Here is an 18,020-nt window from a genome sequence, read left to right as displayed (position 1 = left end):
GCATCTTTACTTTATATTTACATTGAAAAAATATAGAGACACTTGTCAATTAAGTTTAACGAGGGAATCAATGTGTAATGATCGATGTACGATCTCTTTTAGCGGTAGTTAGACAACTTGGTGTTTAGACTAATTTTTTTTTTTTATCAGAAGTACTTAATTATTGAGGGGCGACATGATTCTAAAAGAAAAATTTTAGATATTTTTTTATCAATACAGATAATAAAAGTTTTTTTTAAAGCTAAAAGACATAGTTTTAATTTATATTGGAAACATTTTGTAATTTTTTAACAAAATTTTAATTAAGAGTTGGTTTTCTTTAAAATTTTTAAGTAAAATTTTTTGCTCATGAAAAATTACGATTTTTAATCGCACAAAAAAAAAGTGTTCTTGAATTAAGTATATAATTTTGAAGAACTTAATATTCTTGATTTGAGTAGAAAAATTCTTGATTTAAGGAAATTTTACTTGATTCAAAAATTTTTCGTCGTGATTGAAAACAATTGCTCTTTCTCTCTTTTCTCTTGAATCAAGTTAATTTTTTTTTCTGTGCAGAAAATTAATATTAAATATATAAATAGTCTAATATAACAAATTTTTGAACCAAAAAATTTAATCTTTGAGTAAAAAACATATTTTATAGACACTTAAAAATTTTTATTCTTGTATCTAACCATTTTTTAGTTTTATTTAAAAAATTATTGCTATTCTAAGTGTTAATTTAAACAGTTTTTGATATTATTCGATAGACTTATCTTTCGCTTCCTTTATAAATATTTATTTATAAAAAAAGATCGTAAAAATTTTCAAAATTCTTAATTTTTGTCTTGATGTATAGAAAAATTCTTAAACTGAAAAGTTTTTTTTATTTTAAGTAAATTTAACTCAATTTAAAAATTTTTTATCTTGATTCAAACTCTTGAAAATAATTTTCTTGGTTTAATAATTTTTCTCTTCAATCAATTTCATTTTTTTTTTGTCTAATTATAATATACTTTATAATCTTATATTTTTGTATTTTTGCCTTTGGCATTCAAATTAAACAAATAATTAATTAAGTTTTATTGCATGTAACAGAATACAGAGATTCTCGTAGCAATTGGCCATGAGTACAAGTAGTAAATATAGTTTATAAAAATGACACATATATAAAATACAATCCATAAAAAAAATAAAAAAGTCGAAGTAATGGTCCAAAAGTTTATAATGAGAAATTAAGGCAATACACTAGCTTTAAGTTAAATTAAATAAATAATTCAAGACCAAATAAATTTTTTTTGTGTATAAACTCCAAAAAAATTCCAAGTTTATCTTTCTGATAACACCTACCAAGGTCAGTTCATCAAACTAAAACCTAAAAAAAAAAAAATAAATAAGTACTAAGTACACATTTCATTTCTGATTTCTATCTCGGTAAGGATTCTCCTGGGGAACTAAACGTTGCGGTAGGCTCTCAGCGTCGCGACGCCGGTAATTGACAAACGGGCAAGTGCCTTACTTACATTACTCATTTACCACACTATACTCTAGAATCTACCTCGTTGCACACATCGACACACGATACACATGACACACATGGTTAGGTCGCGGACAAGGTGTGCTAGGAGTATGTGGAAGTAATATAACTATAAGCAGATAATATAAGTAAAGAGCAAGTGAGAATAATTGGCGGGCGGCGGTCGGCTAAAAACGAGCTTCGGCGAATCCACCCGAGTGGTTTGCTTACTGAGCGGCTCGACTGTTGTGTCTGTATCGGCACACATACACAGAAACCCAATACGCGACTTACTCTCGAGTCTCGAGTCGAGAGCGAGTCTGGATAGGATACTATAGGATAGGAGTCGGATACGAGTACGGAGTCGCGAGTTGTGAGTGAACAAGCGCGCCTGGACTACCGACTAGCGGCTCTCCGGCTTGTAAGCGCTGAGTACAGTCAGTCAGTGTGCCAACGGCGAGCGTATAGTTCGTGGGTCTCTACTCATTACATATATACGTATATATATATATATACATTACTTATATTTACAATATTATTAAATGTCATTACTGTGCTCGAGTACTGTCATTATGTTTTTTTTATTTTTAATCTTTCAATTTTAATAAAAAATACCGTCCGTAAATTTTAATCCGTCGAGTGAAAAATTTTAAAAAAAAAATAATTACTTGCAAGTGTCAAATAAAATTACGAGTAAAAAGTAAACAGAACCGTGGATGAGCTGTTTAGTTTTTGACAGTGCCGGGTTTTGTGCTAAAGAAAATATTTGAAATTAATTTCGAGGTACTTGACCGATAATTATTTTTAAGTGCAAGGTGTAACTTACTTTGGATTAAAAATAAACTAAAAAATTGGAGTTTGAATTTTTTAGAGGGACATTTTTAATTGTGAGTGACAGTAGTGATTAAAGTGGGTGTCATGAATAATAATAATAATAATAAATGTTATAATGTGTCCCTAAAAAATTGATAAGATTGATAGGATTTAAAGGGAGAGGAGAAAGATTAAAGGGAAGAAAGGACAAAAATAGGAAAAATGCTGGAAGACCAGCCGCTGGATTTGAGCGTCCGCGTGGGCGACTTTGCGGAGTACGCTAGAGAGGAAGAGGATAGGGAAAGAGAGGTTGAGGGCCAGCACAGAGATCGCAAGGAGATCGAGGACTGCGATAATCCAGGGATCAGGCTGAGGGAACTTTCCTCCGGGGAGTATCAGGTTGAAGACAGGACCTGCTCCGAGGACTCTGATGACTCTTGCTCAGATAATCATCATAAGGAATCTGGATCTGGAGCTGGCTCCAGGAGCAGGACGAGGCCTCCCGGGACTAAACCTTACAAAAAGAATCTTATGCGGCGATATCGTGAGTCGATTTTTGAGAATTACGAGGGGTGCGATTTTGGAGGTGAAATTGTGGAGATTAAAAAGGAATTTTTTGGATTGAATTTTGTGGGCTACTAAAAAAAGGCTCTTTAAGCCTTAAAAGGTTTTTTAGTATCTCTGATCCTTCGGAATTTTAAAGTAAAAAATATTTTGGAGTAACTAAACAGTATTATTTTGATAAATTTAATTTTAAATTTCTGGGGAAAATATTGAAGATATAAAATAAATATGAGATGTATTTTTTTTACACGGATAAAAAATTTAACTTGATTCACGATTTAAAATCTTGAACCAAGAAAACCATTTTGAAGAAAATAGCACTCGAGTCAAGAAGAAAAATTCTAAAATCAAGAAAATTTTCTTGAACCAAGAATTATATCTCGGCTGTCCAATTTCAAAACACAGTAACTAACATTTAAAAATTAAAAAAAATTTTTTTTATTAAAAAAAAGTTTGCCTGCCAAATTGATGAAAAATTTAATTTCTGAATAGAAAATACTTGAATATAAATATTTTTAAGAAAAAATACTTGAAATTAAGGTTTAAAATTTATAAAAAATGCAGCAATATTAAAAAAAATTAGGTATAAAAATTTTGCAGTAACTGTGTTTTAAAATTGGGCAGCCGATCTTGACTCAAGGAATTCTCTTCCGTCAAAATGGTGTTCTTGGTTCAAAATTCTTGCTCTTGAGTCAAGTTAAATTTTTTATCAGTGTAAAGAATTTAATCCTCTGCAAAAAAAGTCCTAAAATTTTGGCTAATCTATTATTTAGCTAAAATTTGAGTTTAAAGTATTAAAAGTCTTATATTTAATGTTCAATTTAAAAGAAGCATCAATTATCTCGATTATCAAAGAAAGCACTTGGAAGTAATCAAATATATCCTACTGTAATATTTACCGTAATATGTAATACATCTGTATCACGATAAAGCATTTAGTAAAACATATCGATTAAAATCCGGGTTATTACGATTTCAAGCATGTAGATAACTAAATAGGTCGGTTTTAAAAAATAAAACAATTAACAAGTAAAATACATTATACATTACACATATATTTAACATTTGTCGAAATCTCGCGCTTGATCTTGTCGCTCATTCTCCTACAACTAATTAGTATCTATGTAAATGTTTATCTTACATTTAATATTTAAACTTATTAATTATTATAAATAGTCTTTAAATATTATAATTTCTTTGTCTGATTACTGATTTATGATTTATTCATTATTTCTTTAATTTAATTTACCTCGCCTAAAATTATACAAGAGAGACGCATGGCGATGCGTAATCGTGCTCGTAGACATCATCAGTATTATTCAAAAAATATGTATACACATGCATACATGTTTTATTTCATATTTTATTTTATTTTACGATATTAAAGTGTGAGTTTATAATTCCGTCGATAAAAAATTACACAATCACATTTGATTTCATCAAGGTCGTTTTGCCGAATTTGCATTACCATACAAATATATGTATATTTTTTACACAAATGTCCGCAATTTTTTATTTTATTTTATTTTATTTTATTCCATCAAGAATATACAGTACTAAATTTTTATTCTTTCATTAAAAAACTCAAACCGGGTTTCAATAAATTTTTACTTACGACCTACCTCAATCTTAATATTTAAAATATTTAGACAAATTTATTGTAACTAATAAAAAAAATTTGCCATTTTTCTTAAAAAATTTTTTTAATTTTATATAAAAAAAAAACTGAGAAAAATTTTTTCAAAAATTTTTTTTAGTTCTAATTTATTTATCTAAAATAAATATTATTAAATAATAATTTTTAATATTATTAAAAAATTTTTTTAGTTCTAATTTATTTATCTAAAAAAATATTATTAAATAATAATTTTTAATATTATTAAATAATTTATTTATCTAAAAAATTATTAGCTACAACTTTTAAATAAAATTAATAAATTTTTATTATTAAAATATAAAAATAAAAAGCTCTACCGGAATTATATATGGAAGTCGAAAGTGAAAGTTTAATTTTTCCGGCAACAAAAAATTTCTCCCATTTTTCATTTTTCGTCACAGCCGAACCCCAGTTGTGCCATTGAGCCAAAATTAAGTACTAAATGGAGACAACAATTGCCATAGTATTATATCTATAGTATGAACAGTTACTCTCACTAACCGCATAGCGGGCTCCGTTTACTCTCTATCTCGTTCCTCGTCAACGTTAAATTTTCATTTAACTTTCACTTTTTTAAAAATAACATTTATCGGATACTTCCTGAAATAACCGACACAAACATGACCATACATCGGACATCTATTGAGGTGTATGTTTATAAATATAGATGGATGTCCAAAGATAGCTCGTTAAATGTTAATTCTTTTCTTTGGGTTTTATTTAAAACCACCGTCACTTATTCCGAGAAAAAAATGTTCATTGTGATTCAGGATATATTGGTCCGCGGTAGTAGTCGAGTCGCCGGTCGCCGGTTTGCTGGTAAGGAAGGAAGGATCAACTTCCGGTCTGTGTAAGCAATTTCATTATTTTTCATCATCCTCATATTAAAATAGCCGTCAATGTCACACGCCCACCTAATAATGTAATATGTCTGTGATTTTTTAAATTTAAAATCCTCAACTCCCCACAACTATTCACACATTTATTAAAAAATAAAAATGACTAATTCAATCCTATAATTTTTTTAATTTGACTTGAATTATAAGCCCTTTCTTTATGAATTGATCTAAATAATTAGTAATTAAGGGCGTAGAATAGTACTTTCACACAAAGTAAAAACTATAAAGTTATTATTGAAAATTGACAATAATTGAGCATGATTCTAGAGTATTTAACTACTTAATTATATAGCCTTTTTTCTGCTTTAGAGTACAAATATAAAGACTTACATTAAAATATAAATAATAGTCAATAATTATTAACGCTTCAATAGATTTTTTAAAAAATATAAAACGAGTATAACTTTGCTACTTTTTTATTATAAAAATTTTCGAGTCAAAAATTAAATTTTTCATACTTCCTAATCTATAGATTAGGAAAGAATAAGATGACACTGGATATCATCCCAAATTATACTGAGTGAAAAAAAATTTTAGACAGTAGCTAGTAAAATCCAGATTAAAATGAGTATAATCCACATATCCCTGAGTATAATCTAGATTATACTAGCTACTATCTGAAATTTTTTTTCGCCACCAGATCGGCTGTCCAATTTCAAAACACAATAACTAAAATTTTTTTAAATTTTTCTTATTAAAAAAAAGTTTGCCTGCCAAATTGATGAAAAATTTAATTTATGAATAGAAAATACTTGAATATAAATATTAAAAAAAAAAATATTTGAAATTAAGGTTTAAAATTTATAAAAAATGCAGTAATATTAAAAAAAAATTAGGTATAAAAATTTTACAGTTACTGTGTTTTAAAATTGGGCAGCCGAGATATCACTGAGTATTATCTGGGATGATATCCAGTGTCATCTTGTTCTTTCCGTGTAGATGTATGAAATTTTTTATTAACAAACTTAAAAATTATAGTTTTACAAAGTAAAAAAATTCAAAGCAGAAAATTTCAAAATTTTGAGTCCTTTTATAAAAATTCTGACATTTTAAACATTTAAATGTCAGTGTAACATTTAATGATAAAAATGATCTTTTTTTTATCTAATTAAAAATTTTCGCATCCTCGCCACAATAATAATGAACCCTCATACCCTCTAGTTAATAAGAACCAGCCCTTAAAATTAAAAAAAAATTTTTTTTTCCTTACAAATTACATTACAATATACCCTCGTTTTATTTTTCCGGTACGGTTTTCAGTCATGCATATAATTTCGGCCTACATTTTGTCGATCTCTGTAAAAAGCTAGGTCTAAAAGACTCTCGGTATAATGTTTTCCCTGTACTGTATATGTAAGCATCACTACTTTACACGCCCGACGAATTTTCACCTTTAAAGAGGTAAGGATCGATTTTCCGCGCCGATCGGCCCGGAAGATGTACACGTATATTTACCAGTAAAGTTAACTATATGCTACTAATAACACCAGCTGCGCACAATCAGTAGAATAATAGTAATAGTATTTAGATATATAAATGTATAGGTTTATGTATAGACAGTATAAGTAAAGTACAGCGGGGATTTACCCGCAGGCCGTAGGCGGGTCAGCAATAGGAAACTAGGGTAGGCTGTCCTTGTGCTCTCTCGAATGGTTTGTTGGTGGGTTATTGGAACGTTGGCACGAAGACGTGTTACTTTCATCTACACGGTGAGCACACCGGAAGCTCTGTTTATATATTTCAATCCAATCCAATCCAATATTACTTTTTTCCTACGTACCACACGCCGCACCGTCGCTGTCCCACTTACAATCCCGATTATATTATATTTTCTCTATTTTTATTTTTTATTTACAATCAATTATTATTTATTGTACTGAAAATCTGGTTGTTTCAAATTTATATTGCAATTTTACAAATTTTTATGTAAATATTCGCAAATTTTTTAAAAAACTTTTTAATTATAGTTATGAAAATTGTTTTTTTTTTATTTTAAATTTAAGTTAAGTAATTAAAAAAATTTTATTAAATAAAAAATATTGAATCAAAAAGAAGATTTTGAAACAAAAAATTTTTTGGAGTAAAAGTAATTTTTACTTGATTTAAGAATTTTTTTATTTATTTTGAGATGAAGAAATTTCTCAAAATTAATATTTTTGTTCAAAATTTTTTTCCTTAAATTAAGTAAATTTGTCTAATAGAATATTCCAAATAGAAAAAATTTTCAACTGTGTGAAGTGGTAATTACATACTGATCATAAGAATTTAAGTCAAGATTTTTTTTTTTACACCTATAATTACAATAATTACATTTTGAAATTATTGTGAGGAAAGTAATCATTTTTTAACGCTACGGAATTTTTTTGTTCACTATATTCCTAATACTTAAAATTATCACAAACTCATTAAAATTATCTACTGTGTCAGTGTTGAAGTTTTAAAAATGTAATTTTAGTATTTCTAATTAATTTACAGACAATAACTTCTATTACATTGGCCTTATAAATATAACTCGCCAATTATTTATAAAAATTAGACCTCTTACTCCAAAAAAATTTATAAGGAATTCCATAAAAAAATATTTTTACTTAAAATTTTTTTATTTAAATAATTCAATTAAAAAAAAAAAAAAAGTAAAATTAAATAAAAAATAACTCAATTTTTCTACAAAAAACCGTCTATAAATATCTGAACCAAGTAAATATAGAAAAAAAATAATTATAAAGGCAATAAAAGTAAATAAATACATATAATATATATGAGGTAAAAAAAATGAAAGTAAATTAATATAAAGTAAAGAGACTGGCGTGGTGTAGGTACTACACCCGTTATAGTTATAGTTAGATGAATAGCATACGTCGATGGATCAACGTTTTAAAGCGTGTAATTTTTTCTTGAGTCTTTACTTAGTCAGTCTTTGTCACAGCACATAATGGTGCATACTCGTTACTCGCTTGCTGGTTTCCCTCTCGGTGGGTTTACTTGCGGATAGTATGTAGAATAGAACAAGGCATAGAGGTAATGACAAGCCTCCTCTGCGTAGAGTGAAGTGCATGTATACGTCCATATATCATATATACATGGTGCATAGAGGAAGAGACAACCGCTCGTTTAATGCACCAGCCCTGACCTACATAGTAATAATGCGCGTTGCTGCTGACTACACACTCGCACTCTTACTCTTACTCTATGTCTATGTCTAATACGAGACTCTGTAGCTAATGTGTTAGATGGATTATATTATTATTATACTGCTACTAGTCTTGCTATTATACATAGAAAGCATGCTTTAGACCAACACACGTTTAGTCTATTATTGTCGCGGAATTACGAATTATTTCGCGCTACCACATTTACTATAATACACATATGCGTCACCTCTATCTATTCTATCTGCATGAGTACTAGTATTATAAAATAATAATACAAAAAAAAAATTTCTTGACTGGAGAACAAAATTTTTGGCTCAAGAAAATTTTCAGGTGTAAAAATTTTTCTTTAAATTTTATTATTAGTGGGTCATTTTTTCTTAATTTAAATTATCATAAATACTTGATACAATAAAATAAAGACTAATAAATACTTCAGCTGAGAAAAAAATTTTCTCACCTTGAGAAAATTTCTTTCTTCAATATTTGATACCCATTTTATATTATTTTAGCGTGCAATTATAAATATTGAATGAAAAAAAATTATTCAATATTATTTGATCTTCCCATTTGACATGTTAATCAATAAAAATATTAATGAAAATTTACTTCTATCAAGAACTAAATTTTATGCAGCAAGAGTCTGAATTTTCTCAAAACAAGAAGATTTTCTTGACTTAAATAAATTTCCTTGGATCAAGATACGTATTTCTTAAAGCAAGAAAATTAATTTTGTTGGAATAAGTGAAATTTCTTGTGAAAAAAAATTTTTTTTTTCACTCAAGAAAATAATTAGAAAGAAAAATATTTTCTTGACTCAAGTGAATCTTTTTTTCTGTGTAATAATATATTTGATAAAAATTTTAAGTTTGCTTCCATAAATTATCCGTAAAAAATCATTTATCTACACCCAAGCAATCTAGTTACAAAATCTAAAAAATCGTGCCCCAATTATCTCTTCCTAGTTGGAACAACCTAGAAACCTACAACTGTAACTGCAATCTAAAAAGGAACAAAACTAAAATCGATTTGTTTGGGCTCTCCCACATAACATCCCATAATAGCTTTCACTTTCGTAGTTCATAGCCTGGCGTAACAATTGTATAATAGTATAGTTATATATTACCTCAACTCATTGTCAGACAAAATAAAAGTTGTTTAAATTGAAGGCCAAATTTAAAATTCTTCACCGGTTACCGGAAGTATTGTCAGTATAGTATTATACAGGCGGTATTCAAATAAATCACCGATACGCTTTACACCGTAAATATTTAAAGTAGTAATATGATTATAATTACAATTACAATTATACTACTATTATACTTAACTCACTCGTGCCGGCTATCTATCCCTATCTCTATCTCTATCTGATCTCTCTGCATTATACATTACACGTGTTTTGTAAATAAAACATTATTATTTTTAGTTTTATTAATTATAATAATAATAATTAGCGAACTTATGTCTATTTATTTCTACTAAGTGATTTTATATAATAAAAAAAGTGTCTGACATTTCTTATTGTCCTTGACATGTATAATTTTTTCCGGTAAAAACGGCAAATTAAAAAAAAAAATTATATTAAAAACCAAGAAACTTTTAAATAATAAATAGCAGTGTTTGTCGAGGTTCGTTTAAATGAGATTGAAGTAAAAATAAATAATAAAAAAATAAAATAAAGTACATAGACAGGATTTATTTAAATTCTCAAGCCGTTCTCTTCCTGTTGTGTTGAGTTTTTGAAGGAAGTAGGCGTATGTGTGTGAGGTCGCGAGTAGTTATACGTACAAACGATGACAATGAAGTGACGACGGCGTTTAAACCGTCTGCAAGCATTCATGACGAAAAATATAAATATAAATTGTATGAAAATAGGTCAGGGTTGGACTAAAGAAATATAAAAGTACTCTACGAGCACTTCCTTCTTGTATTGGACTCATTATACATATAACAGAGCAGTAGAACAGCGAAAGTATTTTATTGCCACTACACTGCCGGAAAAAAATAACTAGTGTGTCAATCAACCGGCGTTTATAGAAATTATTCACGCTCAAATGATTTCTGTTTGCTTTGAGAAACAATTCGAAAGTTTTCAACAATAGTTCTGCGCAAAACAGAAGCTAAACATGTTGATGTTTATTTATTTACTTTAACTAGATAACAATATAATTGTTTCACGTGCTGTATTTTTTAATTGCCGAGTCAGGTAATGAATATCGCGGCCGCAACATTGTCTTCGATATAATTGTTTCACTTATTTAACTTCTTATCGATAAATTATTTCCTTTAACTATCTTTCAGAGGTCAAATTTTTATTTTTCGCTCTAAAAAAAATTTACTTTATTTTTTTCTTGAATGATTTTTATTTCTGCCTATTAATAAATTTCTAAATAACTATCATAATTATTTTAATCATTAATTTTATTTTATTTTTTATAAAATGGATCCATGATTCGATAATTATTTTCTGAGAATTACTTACATATTTTTTATAAATACCTATATTGTTATGAATTAATTTTATTTAAATCAGAAAAATTTTTATTAACAAAATTAGGATAAATTTTAAGAATACGTCCGTTAAAAATAAAAAAAAAAATTTTGTCATTGAAAGAAAAAAATTAATAAAAAAAACTAGAAATTCAATTGAAAAAAAAATTTTTTTAGGAATAATTTTTTTTTTTAATAAAACCAAAAAATTGTTAGTTGTTTGCAAATTGCGTGATTAATATTGCAATCACTTAAAAATTTTTTTCCTAAAAATCGTCTATAACTATAACAGCAAATTTTGAGCGAATTTGATAATGAAAAATTTTATTTTACAAAAATAAATCAATTTGGTATAAATACTCGAAAAAAAAAAAAAATTCTTGGTTGGAGAATAAATAAAAAAATATTTATAAAAACTTCTCTTGGCTGAATTGAAGTTTTATTGAACCAAAAAATATTCTTGCTCCAAAACAGCTTAATTAAACTTTTTTTGATTTATGAATTAGACTATACATCAGTATACAAAATATGTAAAATATAGTAATTGGGAAAAATAGACAGGAAAAAATAGACCCGGAAAAAATATTAAAGTTATGAAAAATTCATATTATTTCTTTTAAATTATTATAAAATGAAAATTATAATAATAATAATTGTATCACACCCACAATTTTTCTGAAAAACAAACACCTCCAGAATGATCGCTCCATTTTTTGACAAAAAAAAATAAAAATAAAATATTATTAATATTATAATTTTTATTTTATAATAATTTTGAGAAAATAATACGAATTTTTCATAATTTTAATATTTTTTCCAGGTCTATTTTTTTCGGGATTTATAAAATATATATCGAGATATAATCAGGTATATTTACCATACATTACCACAATACGACAAGCATAACTAAACACACATAAGATATAACATATAAGATACAAGATATAACCGAGCGTGTTGTACTTGAACGTCTGAGAGCTCGTGATGTCACATAGAAAGAGAGAGTCTCGCGTTACCGTTACGCAATGCCGGACTCAAATGTATGTACCAGCATGCAGCTTACCTATATATATCATATGTTTACATTTAACAGAGAAAGTTATCCCGTAGCGTCCTCCGTCCGGCGTCCATACTACTGACCAAACACTCAACACTGACCTTACTGTTTTAAAATACATTGCACGCACGTTTATAATAATCATCTGCTGGCTGTTGGTTCCTGATGGCCCAATAAGTCACAGATCATTTATCATTACACCTATAAATAGACAAAGATAGAAAAATTACTATTGAAAATTATTTATAGCCGATATGTAGGCGTCATAACATAATTATAAAAAACAACACGTGACAAGTGACTTATTTATTTGATTAAATTTTGAAAGGACGAGACACATAGAGAATCATATACAGAATAGATTATATCCATGGATCGATGTGGCTAGACGTCCATCGCCCTCGACCCTCCGTCCTCCACTCATCTTTTCTCTTTCTCCGTTACCGCATTTTCACTCTTTATCTTTATTCGACTCTTGACATTACTTTTTTTGAGTGGTCATCTACGGTATCAGCAATGTCACCCAAGGTCGGATGCCCTTTTATCAACCCCTGGATTAATTGATCCCAGTTTTGCTTCTTTTTTATAGTTTGATTTGGCACGAGGGTCTTTAGTTTACCAAGGTGTCGTTTTTGTGGTGAATAATGATTTTTTGAATTTAATATTCGAGACACGGAAAAATTATATACTTTTTTTGTAAATAATTCAATCTTCTACACAGAAAAAAAAATATTCTTGAATCAAATATCTAATTTTGAAGAACTTAATTTTCTTAATTTGAGTAGAAAAATTCTTGAACTAAATAAATTTTTCTTGATTTAAGGAAATTTTACTTGATTCAAGACAATTACCCTCTTCAAAATTATTTTCTTCGTTCAAGAATTTTTCTCTTGAATCAAGTTAATTTTTTTTTTTTCAGAGTACAAAATTGGTCCCTATCAATTTTACCATATCGCTTATTATTTATCCAGGATTTGAATTTTTGAGTTACGAAACTTTTGGAGCAATTACAATATTATTTTAAAAAATTCAAACTTGAATTTCCACCCAAAATATTAAAAAGAGTAAAAGTACCGTTTGTAGCCAGTGTACCTTTTTTGGCCACTATATTTTCAAATTATTGTATAAATAATTCTATAAGCGCAAGAATTTATAAATTCAACTCGTATAAATGAACTAATTCATAAATGCTATAAAAATTCTACTTAAACAGTTAAATTTTTTACTAATTAATTACATGTAAATTCAATATTTATTCTATTAAATCAACACAAAAAAGTGTTGAATATTTAACATAAAAATTTTTAACACAAAATTTTTTGACGCAATGATGCAAAATTTTTTACTTTGTAGCTTTTACCATTAAGCCAGAATTTTAATTTTAAAATTATAAAAATTTTGGATCAATCTAACAATATTAAAAAAAAATTAAATTTCAATTCCAAAATGACCATGTAAAATTTTGGTAGCTTAAATTTAACAATCTGTGACGTTTATATTTTTCTTATGCTCCATACGCTTGAAACACGTAGATATATTTACGCTAAAATGATAGTGGCAAGGTTTCAATGGATTTCGAATAAAGAGCGACATATGATAAAAAATATTTGAGCAATATTGAACATGTGTGAAAATTTTTCGCAACACCAGGTGCATTTAACGCAAGTAAGCCAGCATTGGTATTCATTACGTGGCATTGGCACATACTGATCTTTCTCGGCTATTGACTGTATATCCTTTTATTTTATTTATATATATATACGCATGTACATATGTGTTTATACTATTCGTGATACTTGACGTTGGCCGTCAGGCGAAATAAAACAAGTACAAAGATATAGGAAGCGCTGTACTAAAGAAAGGTTAAAAAAATCTATTGACATAACAGCCAACAACGCTCGTACTTAATAAATGAATAAATAAATAAAAGAATACGTACACTTCAATGAAGATGAATAAATTAATCGCAACAATATATCACAACTCACATCAAGTATCAGTGAACTCGGTGGATATGGGCAATTGCCCTCAATATTTTGACTGTTAATTCCAAAGCATTTATTGGCTGACCCTCTAGCAATAACGTAAATTACACCTACACTCTCAAAACTCCAAATTCATATTCATACTTATATTTAATACATAGTCGTCTACATTTACGATTTTTTAAACTCTCCTCTAAATTATTTTTCAATCATCCGAAGTTAAAAATTCATAAATTTTTAGTGTTCTGATAAATCCATTACACGATTATAAATAAGCATTTGTCACATTATTTGAGTTGATAAAAAAACTTCCAATCAAATTTTTAATAGCACATTTACAATTTTTTTTTAAACTTCAAAAAATATAAAAAAATAAAATTTGTTGCCCAATATATTCCACAGATAAAGAAATTTTTACGAGTTAATAAAATATATAAAAAATAAATTTTTTATGAAAATTTAATTATTAATTTAGGTGATAAAAAATTTTGAGTTTTTTAAAATAACAATAGTGTTATAAAATTTTGTGAAAAACAACTTTTGGGTCCATAAAAATAAACACATTGTCTAGTTTAATAAAATTTATATTATTTTATCCGCTGTCGAATTAAAGTGACTCGCGTTGCTGAAATTCGCTGAATAATAACAAAGAGAATTGCTTTTTCTTGGATTGTAAGGTTGCTTGTAGTAATGCGTATGGAATACGACGCTATATTCAGAATCTGATATTAACATTTATTACCTTACAGTCTAATTTATTCAAAAAATCAAAAAAATTAATCTTTTACTTGACATACTAAACGAAAAAAACCATTTGAGGAGCGGATTTTCAAAAGAGTATCTTTTCATGTTTTAAAAGAGCAGTTTTTTGAACTTTTAAATATTAATTACTTCGAGAATTATAAAAATTTCTTAATAAATATCGAATTGTAGCTTCAAAATCGATAGCACTTTATAGCTAAATTAAAAAAGTTCAATAAAAATATTTATAATTGAAGACAACCAGTTTTTTGTGTCGATTAATTAAAAATGAAAAGATACCTTTTTGAAACTCAACTCCTCATTTATTACAAATAAATAAATTTTTTTCTTCTTTTACTGTCGCCAAGAATCGAACCCTGTCCTCCCGTGCTAGACTTCTGTGACTGTTTCTCGTCGCCACAGTCACTTTAAGTCATAACGAGTTTCAGCAAATATTAAAAGCGCAAATTAATAATCTTAAAGAAAGTTATTTAAAAAATGTTAAAAATAAAATGTGAATAATAGTTTGAACTAATTAGGGCGCAAAATAGGTTTCATTTAATCGCATAGAAAGGAAGTTGTGTTTTTATAAATAATTGAGTTATTGGGTATGATTTTCCATAACAATTTTCCCTGATATCGATGAACTCGTTGAGAAATTGCTTAATGAACCTGATGGTAGTGTACTGGTAGTGGCTGAAAGGAAGGTAGAAACATTGCAGTGGGTCAAGGAGAGTCTACAGTGGCTTTCACTTCCTCTCCAGCGGTTTAAACACAGCACAACTCAACTCACTTGCTGTATAATGCTATTGCTGGTAGCTGGTTGCTGGCATAAATACAGACAGGAATCTCAATAGAACCTCCGAGCTCCGAGAAAATCTCTGCATATATTCCGCGTCATTAAATATAAAAACAATATCCCATTTTTTATCCCTCCTTCCTGTACTGAGTACCGATTGCTCAATCGCAACTTCTTGCTCCTATCTCAACTGGTAGTGACTGTTGTAAATGGTGTAACCCGTAATCCGTAACCCGTAACAAATATTCAGGAGTGTAGAGACAGAAACAGGTATTTAATGGGAATGTTATTTAATAATTGCAGTGGATACGAGGGAAATACAAGCGCCACATGACTCAGCGGACCCTGACGAGGCGATGGCCCTCGCGACAGTTAAGGCCGAGCCAGGTAGCACTACAGGAACACGTTTGCTCCATGGAATTCTATCACAGCATCCTCCCCAGCACAATCTTGGCATGCCCAACGGAGGGTACAATCGGCATTTGACCAATCACGTACAGCTCGGACAACCTCCTTACACCACCAATGGAATCGCCACCACAAATACACCAGGTAAATAAGGAGATATATGGCTCGAACGTTGTGTTTAGGGTCAAAGGGGTATCTTTTGACGTGTCCTGAATATCAAATTCGTCAAACTTGTCTTTATGAAAGACCAGAAAATTTATTTTAGCTGAACTGAGTTTCATTTTATGGCTCTGAAATCACCAGATCTTTGATAATTTTTTTTTCTACTAAGAAAATTTATTGATACTAAAAAAAAATTAGAGTCGTAGGTTTAGAAAATTTCTTTTTTTATCAAAATTATCAAATTTTTATTAATTTTATTGTCGTTTTTTAACATTGAATTTTTAAAAATAAATTTCTTAATTTTACATTTGAAAATTCTAAAAAACTATAAATGCAATTTTTTTAAATATTTGTTGAAAAAAAAAGAATCAGATCTCTGCTGATTTCAGTATCATTTATTTATCAAGCGTACATAGTTTAAATTCGCATTTTACTTAGAGCTTAAAACATCTAATATTACGTACATGGTACATTATTAATGATCGTAAAATATTTTCAACATTATTAATTAGCGAAAAACCCAAATCGACGGTCTAATTAGCAATTGGTTTAACTCCTTATTTTTTAGAGGGTGATTTTTTAACATTTTGATGTAACAATAGTCCAATTATAAATTATTTGAATGATCTAAACCAAAATATTATATCTCTATTAGATATTGATGATATTAAATGGTTTTTTAAAGTGATAATAAATTTTGAACTAATTGTTTTTTCTTACAAATGGAAGATTCTCTAAAATGGAGTTAGACAATTAGCTAAATAAAACGTCGAAATAATTATCTACGTTCGTGAAATTACGTTTGAACTAAAATTATTCAACCGAAAAATAAAACTATGATTTTTTCATCAATTAAAATTATAAATTAACCTGATATTCAAAATTTGAGCCATAAAAGTCGGTACCAATTAATTTTAATCCCCTAGAAAATAAATTTCTTAACGAGAATAGTCAAAATAAAAAAGTATTTATTTTTTCTTTATCAATATTCAATTTAAAATTTCTATAACTGAGAAGACCTGAAACAAAATTTCCTACGGCTTAGAATTTTCTAGAACCTTAAAGTAAAATAAACTCCTTATCTGACAGTTGATCGTCCTGCAGTAACTGTCAGTGACAAAGTAGCAATTTTCGAGCTTTTTAATTCGGTGAGCATGTTATACGGTAAAATAAAAGCTGTTGGTCATTCTTGGGACGGTTGTATGATAAAAGTAGAGATGATAAGCCGTTGGTGAGTGGTACCGACAGCATCAGGATCAGCTCGAGCTCGAACTCTTTCTTTACTTGCATTGGATTTACTTAGCATAGTCTCAGCCTGAACGAGTTTTAAATAATTGTCTTGGTAGCAACAGCAAACAGCTAACAGCTATGGCTCGGGTTGGTTACCGTGGGAATACTACTGTTGTATGCATACTAAATGACAAGATGACCTTCGGCTCTTGCATAAAGATACCTTTAATTGAACAGCCACGCGAAAACGAGTTTGCGTTACCCATATACCATTCGATCGAGTTAAGCTCAGACTTAACGACATTACTGTCATATCAAGTCTCACTTTTTCTTTCTCTTCTTATTAATTAATTTTAATTGATTTTTATTTTACTTAGTTATTATTTCTGTTAATTAGGAAGTGGATCACTGCCAGCGAGTCCTGCAGACAGTGGAGTCAGTGACGTAGAGTCCAGCACATCATCCGGCGGGAATGAAGACGCTAATTTATTGCTCAAAGCAAGACTTAACCCTAATTCATCTTTACAACAAAATCTTGGTTCCCATCACTCTCATATGCCCTCAGGTATTT

At 28.6% G+C, this 18,020-nt stretch overlaps 1 protein-coding gene across 5 annotated transcripts in view; it reads left to right on the top strand.

Annotated features, from left to right (window-relative positions):
* LOC123273146 (ecdysone-induced protein 74EF) overlaps positions 1-18,020 on the top strand; it is a 114,092-nt gene that overhangs the window by 74,207 nt on the left and 21,865 nt on the right. For 4 of the 5 annotated variants that reach the window (XM_044740395.1, XM_044740394.1, XM_044740392.1 and 1 more), the window contains 2 exons: positions 15,953-16,201; positions 17,847-18,014. In XM_044740395.1, the coding sequence (XP_044596330.1) occupies positions 15,953-16,201; positions 17,847-18,014 (417 nt within the window). Of the gene's footprint in view, positions 1-1,915; positions 2,853-15,952; positions 16,202-17,846; positions 18,015-18,020 lie in introns of those variants that run through there. The other variant, XM_044740396.1, reaches the window with a different exon arrangement.

The sequence above is a fragment of the Cotesia glomerata genome, linkage group LG10, assembly GCF_020080835.1.
Source record: "Cotesia glomerata isolate CgM1 linkage group LG10, MPM_Cglom_v2.3, whole genome shotgun sequence".
Taxonomy (NCBI): Eukaryota; Metazoa; Arthropoda; class Insecta; order Hymenoptera; family Braconidae; genus Cotesia; species Cotesia glomerata.
The sequence above is the reverse complement of the archived record's forward strand: the minus strand, read 5'-3'. Positions and strand labels throughout refer to the sequence as shown.